The 15,406-nt window shown below is 51.9% G+C and overlaps 1 protein-coding gene across 2 annotated transcripts in view; it reads left to right on the top strand.

The window, feature by feature from the left end:
- SHANK3 (SH3 and multiple ankyrin repeat domains 3) overlaps nt 1-15,406 on the top strand; it is a 262,450-nt gene that overhangs the window by 44,375 nt on the left and 202,669 nt on the right. For both annotated transcript variants that reach the window (XM_063309491.1, XM_063309492.1), the window contains exons 2-3: nt 11,068-11,271; nt 14,047-14,118. In XM_063309491.1, coding sequence (XP_063165561.1) covers nt 11,068-11,271; nt 14,047-14,118 — 276 coding nt within the window. The remainder of the gene's footprint in view (nt 1-11,067; nt 11,272-14,046; nt 14,119-15,406) is intronic.

Here is a 15,406-nt window from a genome sequence, read left to right as displayed (position 1 = left end):
GGTTTGGTGCCCACAGTGGACTGGACTACACCTCCTGTAGGCATGCTGGCTGGCGAGGAGGAGAGTTGCAGTCTTATGCGGGTGGTGGAAGGCTCCGGCAGGGATCTGGTTACAGTACTCTTGAGAGAGCGTCCATCTCTCCTGGCTGGCCCCTGATCCAGAGGCTGGGCAGCTCTGTGGGCATCTCCTGTTCTGCATTCCAAGGAGACCAAAGAGCTGGTTTAATTGCTTTGCAAAAGCCACCCTTAAGTTAAGTGTGTTTTGCCAAGGATCCTTAACCATCCAAACTTTTCCCTTTTGTTAGCTTGTTAAAAAGGCTGCCTCAAATATGCAAGTTTCAGCATATTTGGTGGGAGGAGGGCTGGGCGATTCTCTTCCAGACATCTTCCAACTGCCGAATTGGATTTCTTGTGAGTTGTCGCTGCATCAAGTGTGTCCATGACTTTGCAATTTTTTGTCTGAAGGTGTGAATTCTAGATGGAATGATGTACAGGCAGTCCTCACTTAACGACCTCAATTGAGACTGGAATCTCGGTTGCTAAGTGAAGTGGTCATTAAGCAAATCCAACCCAATTTTACAAACTTTTTTGCGGTGGTCATTAAGCAAATCACTGCAGTCATTAAGCAAACCACGTGGTCGTTAAGCAAATCACATGGTTCCCCTTTAATTTTGCTTGCCAGAAGCCAGCCAGGAAGGTTGAAAATGGCAATCATATGACCATGGGATGCTGCGACAGTCGCAAGTGTGAGCACTGCTTGTAAGATTTTTTAGCACGGTCATAAGTCTGAACCATCACTAAACGAATGGTCATTAAGTGAGGACTACCTGTACATTGAGAAACTCCCCCATCATGCATGGCTGTCTATTTTTGGTTGATCCAGACAGACAGGTTGGTTGGTTGGTTGGTTGGTTGGTCATTCACTTGGACACCGCCTGACCCCCATCGACACTGGGCGGCCCACAGAATAAATCAATTAGTACATTATTCCAAACTAATGATTGATAGCATCTTCTTGAGTCATCCAACCATCCCCAAGCCAAAATAGCAGTAATGTGAACAGGCTTTACACTATTTCATTGATGGCTGGGGGATAGTATGAGGACACCATAAGTCAGAAATGAGCACGTCACAGATTTTACTCAGTCTCATCTTCTGTGTTGTTCCTCTGGGCCCACCTCTTTCCCAGACCCCAAAAATCTCACCTTTAATGCCCAAATGAAACTTTAGACCAGTGTTTCTCAACCTTAGCCACTTCAAGCTCTGTGGACTTCAACTCTCAGAATTCCCCAGCCAGTCCACACAGCTTGAAGTGGCTAAGGTTGAGAAACACTGCTTTAGACCTACCCCAATGCAGATCTGAATAATGCATACTGTATATACAGTACTTACCATCTAGCTGATGGCCCTCCATGCCTTTTGGCTGGAGGTTGGCTCAGATATGTCGACGAAGATTCTCAGTCATCCAGGTGGAATTGTCTGTAGGTTGAGTCATGGCAACTGGATTTCCTTCTTTTTGGTTGAAACTTTTCATTGCTTGTCCAAGCAGCTTCTTCAGTCTGGGCAAAGGTTGGTGAGGGGACCCCATATATGTCTTCCAGGGTGGCTGCATTGTCCCTACACCTGAATGGTTGGCTGTTGACCATTCAGGTGTAGGCCACTCTTAAGACCACCAAGAAGGCCACACTTAATGATCCACTTGGAGATGAACAAAGGATTTAGGAGTAAGACATCCCAAAAGCAATCCACACCTCCATGGCACAGTTAACAGGTGGAGGGACAATGCAGCCATCCCGGAAGACATATGTGGGGTCCCCTCACTAACCTTTGCCCAGACTGAAGAAGCTGCTTGGACAAGCAGCGAAACATTTCAGCCAAAAAGAAGGAAATCCAGTTGCCATGACTCAACCCACAGACATTGGCTCAGATGGTAGTTTCGTTTTGAAACATACATGTTGTTTTGCAGATGTCCATTTTTTAAAACTACATCTTAGTCATGGGGGGAGATGGCAAGAGGAGAAAGGAAAGCGATATTGAACGCTCCTATGGTAGCCAACAAGTGGACATAGAAGGAGACGACGGCTTGATCTTTTGTGCCATTTTGAACAAGCTTCCTTTTGCCAGGAGTCTTCAGTGGAGGAGGAGTTAAGAATTTGGTCTGGTGGATCTTTCATTTTCCATTTCTTTTCCCCTTCTGAAGTTGGGTAAACCAATTTAAATGAAAACAAATCAATTGCGTAGCGTGGTATGAATATATGTGACTAAGTTTGCGAGTGACTAATATTCATGTAAATTCTTCCTTTTCTTTTCTTCCACCTTTTTCTTTTGGCAAATGATTCAAAAGGAAGCTTTGGTGGGGGAGGAGCAGGAAGTTTCAAGGACCGATTCTGCGGCAGGAGATGCAGGGAGATGCTTGCTAAGGGGAGAGGGTAGTTCCTGGGAGCCGCACTCCAGGAGGTTCCTGGCCCCGATCCGGCTGTTAGGGGAACCCACTCAGTTTTGCAAGGAGCAAGGTTGGGACCCCCTTTTTCTTGTTCCCCCCTCACCTTCCTCCTAAGTAGACCTTCTCACATGCAGTAATTCTCAGGCTACACCTCTGTGAGTTTGGGGCAAAGCTGCTGGTCACGGGCATCATCTGGAGGGCACTTTCTATTTACAGAAATCTGCAGCTCTCACGAATTACAGAAGGGTTTCCTTTCAAGATTAAATGGAATTTGGTGCAATCCTGTTAAAGTACTGTGGTATTCCTGCTCAGTAAAGCCAATTCCTGCATAGCCTGATTAACCCCTGCACCAACACCGGTTCACACACAGCAGCTTTTTCCCGGTCTATAGAAGCAGACTAATCCTTCAAGTTCCTTTTCTTTTGAGTTTTAACTCACTGATCCCAGGTGCTGCATGACACTTTCTAGGATGCTTCCAGGTGGGGAGCAGTGAGTGCCGCCATCAAAACGCATTCTGCAGCAACTCATCCTTTGTATTTTGAAGGGTTTCTTTCTGCTAAGATGAAAGAGGAAAGGGGCAGTGGGAAAGGGTGGTCAAGCTTGACTCCTGGAGTCAAACATGTCCATGGAGTCTTTCAGGCAACCTGCCTTCTCCTGGGAGGTTCTCACTTTCCAGTCTACCCTACAGCCCTGAGATTTCCTGGTAGCCCCTTATACTAGCCACATCTTAACCCGCTTAATTTGGGGGTGGGGGAAACCATCCCAAAGTTACTGATGGGAGCTGTCAAATGGAAAGTAACCTCATCTCAAGCCATCTGAAAATTTACTGAAACAATCCCAGACTCTGGGTGAAGTAAAACATCTCAAGAGCAAACTAGCTTCATGAAATCATCATCATTTCCTACAGAAATTATTTCCCAGGCACTCTAGTGTGGAGTTCTTGGTGCTCTCCAAGCTTGGTTATTGGCTGGCAGACATTTCATTACCCAACTAGGTAAAAGCATCAGTGCTAGTGAGTGTGGGGTTTGCTCCTTGTTTATATGCAGTGGCTTGCCCTGCCTGTGTTGGTGGGGAGTGGTTTCCTCCTTGGTAGTTCCTTGATTAGGGTATTATTTTCTGCTTGATTGTTTGTCTGCTGTTAATCCCTGCTTATCTGGATTTTGGCTGCTGGTGTTCTGCTCTTTTTGTTTCCTTCTTAGCTTTTTTATCATCTCTTTTGAATGGTGTGTAAATGTGGTTTATCTCTATGTGTCTGTTGATGGCTGCTTTGTCTGAGTGCCAAGCTTCCAGGAATTCCCTCGCATTTTGGATTTAGTTGGTCTAAGATGCTCACAGTTTCCCAGTTGAAACTATGGCTGAGTCTGTCCATGTGTTGTGAAAACAATACCCTAATCAAGGAACTATGAAGGAGAAAACCACTCCCCACCAACACCGGCAGGGCAAGCTACTGTATATAAGCTGGGAGCAAATCCCCCACACTCACCAGCACTGATGATGTTGCCTGGTCAGGCAATGAAATGTCTGCCAGCAACTCACCAAGCTCAGAGAGCACCAAGGACCCCATAGTTCAACCCTGCGCCACAGAGATTCCCTTCTATTGGGACTGTAGTGTGGTTTGCCCAGGAGAGCTTTCCATCGATGAGTGAAAGCGGTGATTTCGCTGCTGCTGCTGCTGCTCCTGTGGCAGGCACCCACCTCGGTTCTAACATGCCACGTTCCTTTTGATTCGCCACCTTGATGGCTTTGATGCTGAGCGAGGGCCCGAAGTCACATAAGTACCAATAAAAACTGCACGATGGAGGTACCCCCGACCTGCCATTGGCTCATGGCCTCTGGATGCTTTGGAGGAAGCCCAGACTGGTCGGGTGGTAAGGCCGGCTCTCCTGTCTAGCGCAGAGCGAGCCCTGGAGGTCGAGCCGTGAGTAAAGCCGCCCGGATCAGAAGACACACAGCCAGGTCAGGGACCAGCCTGCCCGCCAGCTGTTTGGCAGTGCCTCCCACAAGGCTTCTGCCGCCTTCGCTGAGTTTCCTGGGACGCTCCTTGGTGCCTGTCCAGAACTGCCACCAGCTCCTCCCAGGAGCTGTTCTGAATGTCGGAGGGAGAGTCGTACTCTGGCTCTCCCTGAATGCCTTTTGGACTCTGAAGCAGGAAAGGGAAAAACATTAGCGCCAGGCAAGTGCTGGGAAACGGCCAGCCAAGCAGTGTGCCATCCAGAACTGCCTCCAAGCCAGCTGGTGGCGAGGGGAGATGCCAGCTTGGGAGGGGGGAAATCGGTCCTGCTCTTTGTGCCTTGAATCAAAGCCCGCTAGTGCAAAAGGAAGCGTGGGGAGACCTCCCGTTTCACACACTCCAGGCCAGGGAGAGTTTCACAACAGGGGGACCAAACTGTTCGCACAGGCCGATGATTGAGAAAGGTTGGAAAAGCCAGTCCCCACGTTGTAAGCTGTGCCTCGGTGGGGAGGCTGATGCTCCCAGCTCAACTGCCCCCTCCCCTGGGCTGCCCTGCCACACCCGCCACGTTCCCTTCGGCTGCTTCTGGGCAGGCCGGCCATGCATTGGGGGGGCGTCTCCATGGTGGCCAGTCCCCCAGCAGTTGCCACCAGCTCACACTCGATCTCACTGGGCATCCCCATCCACAATTTTCAGCGCCAGCCAACCATCGCTGGGCTGATGCTCATCACTGAAGAAATGCCCTGGGCGTCTCCTCCCAAGGACCCTAAGAATCACCGGGGAGAAATAATCCAGACCTGGGCCAGAAGCCCCCCTAGGGAGGGGCTTTCAGTCTTTAGGGTTAGCATTGACCATAATTATCCGGTACTATTCTCTCCCTGATCACCTAAATACGTTGGGTATGAAGGAGGGGCTTTAGGAGTTGGGGAATTTTTACCACTGCTGCCCGGGGACTCCACAGGACGCAGTCAAGAATGTCAAGATGTCAGCCACAAGGGTGTGATCGAAGCCCTGTCCATTGTTGGGGGTGTTACACGACACAGCTCCAGTCGCAGCACCCCAGCCAGCACCTCAACTCTTCTGACCCCATCCTATGGACACCCTTGTCTGATACAGAATTTTGGCATTGGCTCTACAGCTTTCCACTTTTCGCCTTTTTTGGGTCAAAGTAGAAGAAAAATGTATAGGGACGCAGTGGCGCTGCGCGTTAAACCGCTGAGCTGCTGAGCTTGCCGATCGGAAGGTCGGCGGTTCGAATCCGCGTGACAGGGTGAGCTCCCGTTGCTAGTCCCAGCTCCTGCCAACCTAGCAGTTCGAAAACATGCAAATGTGAGTAGATTAATAGGTACTGCTTCGGCAGGCAGGTAACGGCGTTCCGTGTAGTCATGCCGGCCACATGACCACGGAAGTGTCTACGGACAAACGCCGGCTCTTCGGCTTTGAAACGAAGATGAGCACCGCCCCCTAGAGTCGGACACAACTGGACTTAATGTCAAGGGAAACCTTTACCTTTACTTAGAAGGAAAATGTAAAGGTGGAACTGCTGCCTTCCTCTATGTTTTCCAAGAGATCTGTGTTCCTGGCACATCCACGTACAGTCCTTCTGCAGGAGGGAAATGGGCCCCACCAGGAAGCGGGTGTGCACGGATCATGCCCCAACAGGTGTTGCCTCGGGATAACGCCCTGAGGGGAGGCCCTGCCTTCGCTGATCCCGTGGGCCTGCTGTGGAGCACTGCATGGCTGAGGGGCTTCCTTCACGGTTCGCCCACCCGGGAACCCAGCTGTGCTCCATGCAGGATCTGTAAGCAGCCGTACAGATACACACACACCCAAAAACACACACACCATCCTTGGAAAAAAAAATCTTTACTACAAAAAGCTCTCTTCAGGACCTCAATGAGACTACTTTCCTTTGGGGGGCAGCAGAAGATGGGCAGCAAGTTTGCCAGTGATTAAGTTCACCCATTGTGCTAAGTTGTGGTTTGCTTACCCTTGATTTATGGCAGGCTTTGTACAGCCACAAACTATGGTTTACAAACCACATGGGCCTTGCCCAGACAATTTGCTAAGTCAAAAGTGAGCAACCGCATGATGGCTTAGTAGAAACACTTAAGTCTGCTCCAAGGGTTTGCTGCTGTGCTACCGTTGATTTAACTGATATAAACTGCTGTGGAGTTTTGCCAAATAGGGTGTGTGTGTGTGTGTGTGTGTGTGTACTTTTAGGTCAAGTTTGTCCACTGTGCAAAGAGGGAAGGGAAAAAAACAAGACTTTTGCTGCTCCTTTCCCTTCCTGATCCTTAATATTAATCCAGTTCCTCCTGACAATCTCTTGGCTTCTCTATTTCCTGGGAACATCCTGAGGAACACCCCCTCCCCCCCATTTACAGAAAGGAACTTCGATCAGGTTCTTTTTTCTAAACAGGAACACAAAGTTGTGATCGAGGGCTGATTAAAATAGAGGGAGAAAGCCAGTTTTGTGCATCATTTACCAATGCTGCCGCCGCTGCTAGTAGTTATACAGGACTAATATCATCCTCATCCTCACGTATTCTCTTCTGAAGAACGTTCAGGAAGCACTGGTGCTTTAGGATCAGTTCAGACTTTATCCAAATATCATCATGATATGTATGTAGTTCTAAGCAAAGCTGTTTTTGGTAAGCTAAATGATGTGGGGTTGAATAATTACAATTTTTTTCAGCTGATTTGACCATTCTACTGTTACAGATCGTAATGCTCCAGTAATTATGGGGAAAGCTTTGGCCAGTTGATTCCATAATCTCTATATTTCAGTTGTTAAATCCTGATATTTTGCAATCCTTTTCACTTCCTTTTGCGCTACTCTGCTGTCATTTCTGCATCTATAAGTAAGACTTGCTTTTTTTCAACCACTGCAGTGTCTGGCATGTTGTGTTCTGGATGTTCATCTGGATTTGCAAGTCCCATAAAAGGTTCATGTGGTCCTTCCGGAGCATGTTTCCAACATGACGGTCACACCAGCACTTGGAGTATCCAATCCACATCTTGCCTCATAACCTAATCAGGCCAAACTTGCTACAGCCCCTAATTGGGTGGTCAACAGCCTTGTCTTTCTCTTGGCATGGTTGGCATGTGTTGCTTTTCCCAGTTTTCTGAATTTCTGTTTTAAGGCATTTGTGGCTTGTATTTGTTCTCATGCTGCAAATATTACTCTTTCTGTTTCTTTTTGACGGAGCCAATCTGAAGCCCTTGCCAAATATTGTTACACTTCACCTTAGGTAAAGGTAAAGGTTTCCCATGACATTAAGTCCAGTCGTGTCTGACTCTAGGGGGGGGGTGCTCATCTCCATTTCAAAGCCGAAGAGCCGGCGTTTGTCTGTAGACACTTCCATTTATTTTGGGTATGGGCCAGGCAGTTGTTGTGGTAGTTACGCTTTTAGAACATGCTCTTTTTCTACACAGGCTTGGTCCTTCCTCCCAAGCAGGAAGGGCTGGCAAAGAGGTTCTCTGTCTCTCGCCTGGGAGGCCAGCTGGGGCTTCCTCTCCTCCTCCTCCACCTGGGCTTTCCACCCCAGACCTGAAGCTGCAAAGGGGATGGAGAGCCGCTTCCCCACTCTTGGTGCTCTGAGTCTGTCAAGCTGCCCTTCACATGATTTGGAGGCACCTCAGACCCCCTTTGGCTTTTGGGGGTTATTGCAAGCATGGAGGCCCCCCCAGTTTGGGGAAAGGTGGCGGTAAAGGATGGTTATTTCCAGAGCTGCAAATTATAGCAGTTAAAGCACTTCCTGACTGATCTGATGGCCTTACAGATTTAATTTATTATTATTATTACTACTACTACTACTACTACAGATTTAATTTATTATTATTATTACTACTACTACTACTACTAAAGAGGGGCCGACCAAGAGCAAGGTGGATGGATGATATTCTAGAGGTGACGGACTCGTCCCTGGGGGAGCTGGGGGTGTTGACGACCGACAGGAAGCTCTGGCGTGGGCTGGTCCATGAAGTCACGAAGAGTCGGAAGCGACTGAATGAATAAACAACAAAATTATTATTATTATTATTATTATTATTCAGGGGCATCTTCATCCTGGATCTAAGGGCAAGGTGTAATGCACAGTCAGTTGTGAGCGTCGGCTGAGGGGCTGGTCTTGTGGCAAACAGTGGCCCCCTTTTTCACGGTTATTCCAGTTGATTTTCACTGGATTTCTAGCACAAAGGCTTCTGAGAATCGATGGGTGCCCATTCCGTGAAATGTCAGCTCATGTATCAAACTGTCAGGACGTGGGCTTTCATTGCAGTGGCACGTCAGCCTCAGCGTACATCCATTCCCGAGCCCTGTTTACTCAAGAGCCGTAAACCCCTGTGCAGAATCGGTCCTCGGCCAACAGGCCTTTTTGTGCTGGTGTGATGCTGGCAGACAGGCAGTATTCTTTGGATGATTATTTCAATATATGCCTCACCTTTCTGCCCTGATGGCACCAAGTAATGTTTGGTGGGAAAGACAATATTTTTTCACACAATGCAGAATAACCCAGTATGTCTGATGCAAGATGCAGCGGCATCACAGCAGAGGAGGCAAATTCAGGGGTGTTCGGTCTGCCGTTACTCTCTTAAGCCCAAAAGAAGCTGGGTCTTCAGGGGCAGCTGTACCCCTCCTTCTGCCCTAGGAAACCCTCACCCCGTGTGGCTGGGCTTCCAGGTAGAGGCTTCTACTAGGGTGGAGGGCGGGGTGGTGGTGGTGCTAACCTGGCAGGAAACCTTTAACCTTCTCTTGCACACACACGCAGGCTCAGTGGTTAGAGTGCCCGGCATTGCAGCTGGCACTGGTCCTCTGCATAGTGCCGCCTGTCATGTGGGCGAAACCTAAGTATGGATCCAGATGGGGAGGCATCACTGCCCCCTCCAAGCTGTCATGTGGGCGAAACCTAAGTATGGATCCAGATGGGGAGGCATCACTGCCCCCTCCAAGCTGTCATGTGGGCGAAACCTAAGTATGGATCCAGATGGGGAGGCATCGCTGCCCCCTCCAAGCTCCAAGAAATCCAGTGAAAATCTTAAGACCTGGGAACTCACTTGGGGCAAGGACCCAATGCATTCCATGCAAGCGCGTTGGCAGCTGTGTGCCGGCAGGGCATACACCATAACCCAAAGTGGCTGAGGGGTCCATTTCTAAACACATTCCTTCCCAGATGAGTAGAGTGCCCCTAAAGCATCGGAGTGGGTGGGTTCAAGGTGTGTCTTGCACCCCTTAGGCTCCTCTGCAAAACTATTTTGGCCCAGAAGTGGAACATGGTTTTTGTTGTCAGATCATTGGCATGCTCTTTGATGGACCGTAGTAGAAGAGGGAATTGTGGGGGGAAACCGACAGGAAAAGCCCCGGTTTGCTGCTGTTTCCAACTGCAGCAGAAGAGATAGTCGGCCTTCCAGATGCCGGTGAACAGTAGGGTGTAAAACAGCACAGCCGATCAAGGAGGATGTGGAGGTGACCAAATGGCAGAGTGTTCTGGGGTGTTTCCCCCAATTATTTTTTCCTACACCAAGAATAGACCCTTCCCCTATCTTCGTATGGAGGCAGTGGGTCCGCTCGACAAGCAAGAAGCCTTTGGATTATCCATCTTCACCCTGAATCCCAGGCTCTCTCGCTCTCTTGCTGCATTCAGCAGGCGTACACATCTATAGATCTCTCTCTTCTTACAAAGCGGCAACCAAGCCTAAGGAGAGCGACGATGTTCTTGCTGGCACACGTCAGCCCAAAGTAACAGAGACAAGGCACGTGTTTGAGTCCTTGTCTGGCACGGAGGGAGGGAGCAGTCTCTCAGGGGGCGCTTCCTTTCGTTTAGGGCTTTAAAGTTCAGTGCCGGCCAGCTGGCAGGGGAGAGGGAAGATCCCCCACGATCCCTGAACCTTGCCCCGGTCAGCAGCCCGGCTGCCGCAGCTTGCCACAATTGCAATGTCAGGACACACTGCAAGGGTAGCCCCACGTAAGGCACATTGCAGGAATCCAGATGGTTGCAGCCAAGGTGTGGATAACCGTGGCTAAGCCCATCTGGCTCCACAAAAGCCTCAGTGGTAAATTTAGCCGTTGCTGATCTCCGTGTCGGGGAAGGCTGTCCTTTCTGCCCCAGACCACTTCTGTGCGGGACAGTTGGGCAGAGAGAGTCTCATGCTCCTGAAACAGCCACCTGGTTCCCGGAAGAGGGCCTCTTCCTCTTTGCCACCCCCCGCCCCCCACAAGACAGTGACACACCACCCACCCCTCTGAGACAGGCAGCAAAAACAGTTTGGTGTCAGTATGCTCTGCAGAGTCGTGGCACCTCATAACCTCTGCCCTGGCTCCTGGCAAGTGCAGGATTGGGGTGCTCGGACACTGCACAGAAATCCCAGAGACTGACTTGAGCATTGTGAAGAATTGCAGGAGCCGAGAGGGGCTGAAATGTAATGGATGGTCCTCAGACCTGCTCCAACGCAGAACTGCCCTCTGCCCCCCCCTCTTCCTCTTCCCTTGGAAGAGAAGAGGGCTGGATTTCCAGCTGGCTCCCCTCCTGTGCCCCTTAGAAGGCAGCAACATGGAGGACGGGCGATCGCACAGAGCTCTGGGCGGCTGGCATGTGCAGAGTCAAGCTGGGCTGACGCGCAGCCCTCCCGCCTCGCCTGCTTCTGACTCTCCCTTTGCATCTCTCCTTTGACAGAAGTGTCTGCGGCTGAACCCCGATGTCCCCATCTGGACCTCCAAGCAGCGCATCCTCTGCACCTTGAACCACAGCCTGAAGGACGTGCTCAACTATGGCCTCTTCCAACCAGCCTTCAACGGCCGGGCGGGAAAGTTCCTGGACGAAGAGCGTCTGCTGAGGGAATACCCCCTGAATCCGGACACCCCAGTCCCTTATCTGGAGGTATGGGCTTGCAGGCACAGCCTAGTCCTGGGGGTCGCCCCCTCCACCTAGCAACATTGGCCCCTGTCTGGGCTCACAAGCCCCTGGGTCCAGCAACCAGCTTCTCCAGGGGCTCAGGAGCTCCTCAGTGGTCTGGGGGTGCCTGCTGCTCCCTCGTGTTGGTTCCCTTTGGAAAAGAGGCCCTGCTGGTAGGGAGGTGGGCTCAGAGGCAGTGAGGCCAGAGAGAAGCCCGGGCCAACCTGAAGCCCAGGGAACCGGCCTATGCAAGGCGAGGGTCCCTGCAGAGCAAAGACGGGGCAGTCCTGGTGCCGAGAGAGGGTTTCTGCAAAGCGCACACGCACGCGCACACACACACACACACACGCCGTCTGCACAGGGAGTTCACTGTCAGGAGCCTTGCAGGAATAGCAGGCTGGGGGGCGGGGAGATGGCTCCTGGGACAGCAGACCCCTGCAGGCGGTGGGTCAGGCAGCTGCTCACCTGTGGCAAGGCCACCCCGATGGTGCTGCATTCACACAAGATGCTCAGCCAGATCCAGACAACCCGGTTATGACTTAGTGCAGTGCGTGAAGAGAGGCTGGAGGGGCTTAAGGGCCAGGAGTGGGGATGCCCAGGGACTTCTCAAGGGAAGGAACAGGTTTTCTGTCCAGTCACGGCAGAGCTCCTGACCAGAAGGATCCGGTTCCTGCTCCCTTGTTTTAAACAGGTGGGATGGATTTGGCTACAAATGGAAGTGCACCCATTGACCCCTTCCTGCTGAGGGGGCCTCAGTGATCTGGTCAGTTCTTATGCCGGCCTCAAGCATCTATCAGAAGCCCCTCTCCAAAGAGACATTTTGCATTTAGCACTGGCAGGGGAGAACCGGCTGGTGGGCAGTGGGCTGTGCCTCCTCAAGCACTGCGCGGCCACGGACGTTGTGGCAAAGGATTGTAAAGTGCTGCTTGTGAAGCAGCCAATGGCCCAGGGCCGGTTTCTTTTCAAATTGACAGTGCTAAAACGCCACCCCTGCCTGATGCATGTTTTCAGTGCCCCTGCAAAACAGCAATTTACAACCATGCAAAGTTTGGGACATTAACCCCTGAAGGGGAGAGCCGAGTCTTTCTCTGAGGGCTCTGCCTGGGAGGGAGCAACCAAATGCCTCTGATGTGCCTCTGCACCTCTTCTGTGCCAGCTGTTTTCTGAGCTCTTGGGTAGGGGTGTGTGATATCTTATTTGCACGTGTGAAACCTAAAAGCTCACTTCACCATGGGAAAGCTGTGCCACAGGAAGTAAATGCTGCAAATTGCTTTATTTATTTATTCATTTTTCAAATTTATATCACTGCCCATCTCCCCCCAAAAGGGGGACCCTGGGCGGTTCACAATAAAATCAACAATTAAAACCATAAAAATATAATTACAATATCAACAACCAATATAAATTTTTTAAAAAATAGAATAAACACATTGATGCTGCATTGCAAGAGTACCCAGAAGATGCGCGGTCAAACCTGACTAATCTCTAGAATGGTTCCACGTCCCATGATCAAGACTGCGACGTACAGATCTCCCAAAAGCTTGACCCCACATACCTAGCTTTGTTTATGTTACTTTATTTCTCTAATTTATACATTGTCCTCCACCCAGAAGTTTTCCCAGTAAGGTGTAGTTATTAAAATAGGACAAATACTATGTGATTTTAACAGTAAATTCCAAAATAAGACGTAAAAAATTTCCGAAAGGTGAAAACTAGAGAGTCAAGCTGGGGTCCAGGCGGAAGAATCAGTAAAGCAAGGAGGCCTGTCGGGGTCCAAGACGCCCCTCACTCCCCAGCTGCAAAGGTTTGCGGGCCATAAGTGCGGTGGACGATAGATGGATTTGCAACTGAGGGGGTGGGTATCGTGTCTTACCAGCTGGGATGCCTCCTCCTGATGTGGCTGCAGGGCCATCCGGTGCAACAAGCTGCTCTTGAGTACACCTCTTTCCCAAAGGCACACTGCTTCACAGCGGTTCCTCTTTGCCTTCAGATACTGGAGGCTGCACTAGCGAGTCCCAAGCAAAGCCCAGGGTGCAGAGGCCCTGCTACGAAGGACTGGCCCTGGGCCTGGTTGAGCTGGCACAGCTGACCCTCCCCCTCCTCCTCCTCGGCTGAGGCCGTGGCCGCCCCCCTGCCCAGAGCGCCCCTCCCTCAGACGCAGGCGCCACTGGCCCTGGGTGGCTCTGTCCTCAGCGTCAGCTTCCTGCTTCTCATGCCTCTCCTGCAAAGAGCAGATTGAGCCATCGCCCCCCCCCCGGCCGCCCCGGCTCCCTGCGGCCTCCCTTCTGCAAGCGCCCTCAGTGGGAGTCAGGCTTGTTCAGCCAGGATGCTGTGGACTGGAAGGAGGCTCTTCTCAAGGTCTCCACTGTGCCCCTGCAGCTTCGTCCCCTCCCTCCGAAACCTCCTCAGAAGCACCTCCATGGGACCATCCCCATCATCACCGCCTGAGACCCCTCTAGAAGGTGACCCTCCTCTGAGTCCTTGGTAGCCAAGAGGAACCACAGTTTGAAGCAAGGGGACTTCAAAAAGTAGAGCACCCTTTTCATTAGGGGTCTTTCACCAGCTACCTCTAAGTCAGCGCGTGTTGGGGTGGCCGTGACGCTCCCCTGTCCTTGAGAAGGGGAGGTGCTGGAAGTCAGAGGGAGGGAAAGCAGTGGCGGGGGGGGGGGAGCATTTGGACCAGGGAAGGCCCAATGAGTATCTAACTGATGTTTTGGTTGGTGGCTGACATCTCTCCCCCCCCCCTTGCTTCCCCCCCAGTTCCGATACAAGAGGCGAGTCTATTCCCAGACCCTGCTGGACGACAAGCAGTTTGCCAAGCTGCACACGAAGGTAAGCCACCGCCTTGACCCCTGCCTGCCCCCAAGGGAGCGGGGGTCTTCGGGCCGCCTTTCTCAGGTCCCGCCCCAGAGGGCAGCTGGGAGCCTCGTGCTTCACCCCGCTGGCTGGGAGCTGAGCCGAGCACAAGGGCGCTCCCCGTGGGCCTCTGCAGCCCTCCCTCCCTTGAGGCAGCCAGACCCTCTGCCACTGAAGGGAGCCCTGTTTCCAGGGACAGAAGAGAAGGGACATTTGCAGGCAGATAAGACCAGGGACCCCCAGATCCTCTCTGCTTCTGTCTAGCTCCACCTTCCTTTGCTGTGGGCCCTGTATCAGTGTTTCAGGGGTCCAAAGGGCGAGCACAGAGCAGCCCTGCTCCCAGCCAGGGCGTGGCTGGCTTTCTGGGGCATCTCCTCCCCCAGGGTCCTTTGGCTGCTGCCTGGGTCCCCCTGGGGAAGCTTCTCCCCTCGTGCTGGGGGGCCTCAGTGCACTGCAGCTGCTGAACGCTGAGCTGCTGCTCTTTGTGGCGCCAAACAGAAGAAGGCGCATCTTCCCTTCTGGGCCAGAGCAGCACGGCCAGCTTGGCTAAGCTGGGGTGCCAGGCTGGAGGGACGGGAATCGGGAGTCATCGCTGTTGCTGTCACCATGCTTTCCCTCCTTCGTGAGGAAGGACGGGGAGCCCGGGGACTTTTAATTGAAGTCGGAAGCTGCGGCTGTGGCTGCGCAGAGAAGCCGAGGCGGCAGATGCAAAGCCGGCAGAGCGAGAAGACAATCTCCCTGTAGGGCTTGCTGGTCCAGATGGACCCTTCAGCCCAGTAGGGCAAGTTGGCAGGCAGTCTGGCCCTTCCCAGATGGCTCCCTCCCTTGAAGGGTTCAGGCGGGTAACTGCTCCTTAGGCTGACACCACCCAGAGGGTTGGATTTGTGTTTCCGTCCCCCATCCCGCCAGGACTAGGGCCAGGGACAAAAATGTCCCCTCCTCCATCCGGCCAGAGGAGGGTCCCGCTGCATCAACCAGGGCAATGCTGGCCAGCCACCCTAGGGAAGACATTCACAAGCCTCTTTGTCCAGGGAGAAAACCACACCCCACCAACACAGACAGGGCAAGCTCCTGTATACAGACAGGGAGCAAACCCCACACTAGGTGATGATGCTACCTAGTTGGGCATGAAACTTCCCCAAGCAAACCACCAAGCTCAGAGAGCACCGAGGACTCCGCTCCCCCACTTCGCCTGCTTTCCTTCCTTCAGCACACCCCTGGAAAGGGCTAAGCAAGGTTAAGCTGCTTGTTGGCCAAGCAAGTA

This window comes from Candoia aspera, chromosome 7, assembly GCF_035149785.1.
Source record: "Candoia aspera isolate rCanAsp1 chromosome 7, rCanAsp1.hap2, whole genome shotgun sequence".
NCBI classification, from domain to species: Eukaryota; Metazoa; Chordata; class Lepidosauria; order Squamata; family Boidae; genus Candoia; species Candoia aspera.
Note: the sequence above shows the minus strand (reverse complement) of the source record. Positions and strands in the feature narration are given on the sequence as shown.